Source organism: Nicotiana tomentosiformis, chromosome 8 (assembly GCF_000390325.3).
Source record: "Nicotiana tomentosiformis chromosome 8, ASM39032v3, whole genome shotgun sequence".
In the NCBI taxonomy this organism is placed as follows: Eukaryota; Viridiplantae; Streptophyta; class Magnoliopsida; order Solanales; family Solanaceae; genus Nicotiana; species Nicotiana tomentosiformis.
In genome coordinates, this window is record NC_090819.1 from 72,506,550 (window position 1) to 72,510,400 (window position 3,851).

Below are 3,851 nucleotides of genomic sequence, written 5' to 3' on the forward strand. Positions count from 1 at the left end.
TTTGGGACTAGGGTTGATCTTCTATTGCTTAATATGGTAAATTTTGATGTAATTTTGGATATTGATTGGTTATCTTTGTCCATTCTACTCTTGATTGTCACGCTAAGACCGTGACATTGGCTTTGTCGGGGTAGCCGAGGTTGGAATGGAGAGGTTCCTTAGGTCATATTCCTAGTAGGGTGGTTTTTTTTTCTAAAGGCTCAACAAATGGTTAAAAGGGGTGCTTGGCGTACTTAGCCTTTGTTAGAGATATGAGTACTCATACTCCCATGGTTGATTCAGTACCCATGGTGAGAGAGTTTTTAGAAGTATTCCTTGCAGACCTACCGTACATGCCACCTGATAGGAAAATTAATTTGGCACCAGACACTCAACCCATATCTATTCTACCATATTGCATGGCTCCAGTAGAGTTGAAGGAACTGTTTCAGAAATTTCTAGATAAAGGTTTTATCCGGATGAATGTGTCTCTTTGGGGTGCTGCAGTTATATTTGTGAAGAAAAAAAATGGTTCCATGAGAATGTGCATTGATTACAGGCAATTGGACAATGTCACATCAAGAACAAGTATCCACTACTGCGTATTGATTATTTATTTGACTAGCTTCAGGATTCTAGGGTGTTCTCGAAGATCAACTTGAGATCGGAGTACCATCAATTGAAAATCAGGTTTTTAAACATTCCTAAGACGGTCTTCAGGACCCGTTATAGGCATCATGCATTCTTGGTGATGAATTTTTGGCTGACCAATTCCCTAGTAGCTTTCATACATTTGATGAATTGTGTATTTCAGCTTTATCTGGGTTCCTTTGTGATTATGTTCATTGATGATATATTGGTGTATTCCCATAGTAGTGAGGAGCACGAATAACATTTGAGGATTGTGCTTCAGAGTCTGAGGGAGAAGAAGATGTATGCTAAGTTCTCCAAGTGCAAGTTTTGGTTAGATTCGGTGGCATTCTTGGGCCACATGGTGTCCAATGAGGGTATTAAGGTGGATCCAAAGAAACTTGAGGCAGTTCGGAGTTGGCCTAGACTTTCTGCCGCTACAAAGATCCGGAGTTTCCTAAGGTTGGTTGCTTATTATCGCAGCTTTGCGGAAGGGTTTTCATCTATCACATCCCCATTGACTAAGTTGACATAGAATGGTGCCCCATTCAGGTGGTTTGATGGGTGTGATGAGAGCTTTTAGAAGCTCAAGACTACCTTGACTATAGCTCCAGTTTTAGTTTTGCCTTGGGGGTCGGGTTCATATATAATCTATTGTGATATTTTGTAGGCTGGCATTGGGTGTTTGTTGCTGCAGGATGGCAGGGTGATTGCTTATGCTTCACGTCAGTTGAAGCCCTAAGAGAAGAACTCCCCAGTGCATGATTTGGAGTTAGCAGCTATTGTACACACGCTTAAGATTTGGAGACACTACTTATACGGCGTGTCTTGTAAGGCGTATACGGATCACTGGAGTCTTCAACATCTATTTAAGCAAAAGGATTTGAACTTGAGGTAACAGAGGTGGTTGGAGCTATTGAAAGACTATGATATCACCATTATTTATCATCCAGGGAAGGCTAATATGGTGGTCGACGCCTTGAGTAGGAAGGGGGGGGGTATGAGAAGTCTTGCTTTTATTACAATTGGGGAGAGGCCTTTAGCTATGGACGTTCAAGCTTTGGCTAACAGGTTCATAAGATTGGATATTTCGGAGCCTAGCAGAGTCCTTGCTTGTGTTGTATCACGATCGTCCTTTATTGAGCGCATCAAGGCTCATCAGTATAATGATCCCTACTTGCTTATCCTTAAGGACATGGTGCATCGAAGTGGTGCCAAAGAGGTTAATAATGGTGATGATGGTGTATTGCGACTTCATGGCCGAATTTTTTATCCTAATGTCTATGGGCTGAGAGAGTTGATCCTTAAGGAGGCTTATAGTTCACGGTATTTTATTCACCCGGATGCTGCAAAGATGTAGTGTGATTTGAAGCAGCGTTACTAGTGGTAGAGGATACAAAAGGACATTGTGGAGAATGTTACACGGCGTTTGAACTATCAGTAGGTTAAATATGAGCATCGGAGAATGGGTGGTTTTCTTTAGAGGCTAGATATATCAGAGTAAAAGTGGGAGCGTATCACTATAGATTTTGTGGTTGTGCTGCCACGGAGCTTAGGGAGATTTGATATTGTGTGGATCATTGTGGAAAGACTGACCAAGTCTGCACGTTTAATTTCGGTCGTGACTTCCTACACCACTGAGCAATTGGCTCTAATTTATCTTAGAAGGATTGTTCACCTACATGGTGTGGCTTTGAATATTATCTCAGATCAAGGCACTCAATTTGCTTTGCATTTCTGGAGAGCTGTTCAGCGTGAGTTGGGCACGCAGGTTGAGCTGAGAACTGCATTTCACCCTCAGATGGATGGGCAGTCCGAGCGAACCATTTAGATTTTGTAGGATATTTTGAGAGCCTGCATCATTGATTTTGGAGGCTAGTGGGATCAGTTTCTACTCTTAGCAAAAATTTCCTACAACAACAGCTACTATTCGAGAATCTGGATGGCTTCATATAAGGCATTATATGTGAGGTGATGTCGTTCTCATGTTGGTTAGTTTGAGTTGGCTGATGCTAAGCTATTGGGCACAAATTTGGTTTGTGATGTTTTGAAGAATGTGATATTAGTTAAGGAGCGTCTTCGTATATCGCAGTCTAGGAAAAGGACTTATAGTGATAGGAAGGCTCATGATGTGGCATTCATGATGGGTGAGACGGCTCTACTCAGATTTTTGCCCATGAAAGGTGTTATGAGATTTGGGAAGAAGGGAAAGTTGAGCCCTTGGTATATTCGTCTGTTCGAGGCGTTGGAGAGAGTTAGTGAGATGATCTACAAACTTGCTTTGCCATCCAACTTATCAGAAGTTTATCTGATATTTCATGTTTTCATATTTCAGAAGTACTATAAGGGTCCGTCACATGTGTTGGGGTTACGGCTCGGTGTAGTTGGACAAGAATTTGACGTATGATGAGGAGCCAGTGGCAATTTTGGATAGGCAGGTTAGAAAGTTGAGGTTGAAGGATATTGCATGGGTGAAGGTTTAGTAGAGAGGTCAACCAGTTGAGGAGGCAACTTGGGAGAAGCATGATATGCGTAGCAGATTTCTTTATCTTTTTGATATCCCAGGTATGATTCTAAAGTCATTTGAGGATGAATGTTTGTTTAAGAGGGGGAGAACATAACAACCCGGCTAGTTATTTTGTGTATTTGAGTCTCGTTTCCTTATTTGATATTTTTATTTATTGTATTATGACTTGCGGGGATGGTTGGTTTGGTTTAGATAAAGTTTTGGAATAAATGCTTAAGTTATAAGAGTTGACTGAGGGTTGACTTTTGTGTAGAAGGCCTCGGATTAGTCATCTGATGGTTCTAATAGATTCGTATGGTGATTTTTGACTTAGATGTATGTCTGGATTTGGATTTGGGGATTCATAGGTTGATTTGGCTCTAATTGGTAGAAGTTGAAAATTTGAGGTTTAGACGGTTCATAGGATTGACCGTGAGTTGACTTTGATATTATCATGTTCAGATTATTGTCTTGGGAGTTGGAGTAGGTTCTTTATGTCATTTGGGACTTGTGTGCAAAATTTTGGGTTATTCCGAGTTGGTTAGAGGTAGTTCGGCATGAGTTTTAGAAGTTGGAAATTGATTAGTTCATTAAGCTTGAATTAAGGTGTGATTTGTAGTTTTGATGTTACTTTATGTGATTTGAGACCTCGAGTAGGTCTGTGTTATATTTTGAGACTGATTGGTATGTTTGGATTGGGTTCGATGGGGCTCGGGAGTGTTTCAGATGGATTTTG

At 40.9% G+C, this 3,851-nt stretch overlaps 1 protein-coding gene across 1 annotated transcript; it reads left to right on the forward strand.

Annotated features, from left to right (window-relative positions):
* Positions 1-398: 398 nt before the first annotated feature.
* LOC138897668 (uncharacterized) lies at positions 399-3,016 on the forward strand. Its single transcript, XM_070183666.1, has 4 exons — positions 399-567; positions 1,563-1,935; positions 2,275-2,380; positions 2,606-3,016. The coding sequence occupies exons 1-4, from the start codon at positions 399-401 to the stop codon at positions 3,014-3,016; spliced, it is 1,059 nt and encodes a 352-aa protein (XP_070039767.1).
* The last annotated feature ends 835 nt before the right edge of the window (positions 3,017-3,851 follow it).

What these genes read in the sequence shown, in the direction of transcription:
- LOC138897668 (XM_070183666.1), top strand. Translation starts at nt 399, where the DNA reads ATGGCTCCAGTAGAGTTGAAGGAACTGTTTCAGAAATTTCTAGATAAA. An exon ending in CAATGTCACATCAAGAACAA is followed by an intron (nt 568 to 1,562) that starts GTATCCACTACT and finishes TTTATCATCCAG; the next exon opens with GGAAGGCTAATATGGTGGTC. An exon ending in AAGGAGGCTTATAGTTCACG is followed by an intron (nt 1,936 to 2,274) that starts GTATTTTATTCA and finishes AATTTATCTTAG; the next exon opens with AAGGATTGTTCACCTACATG.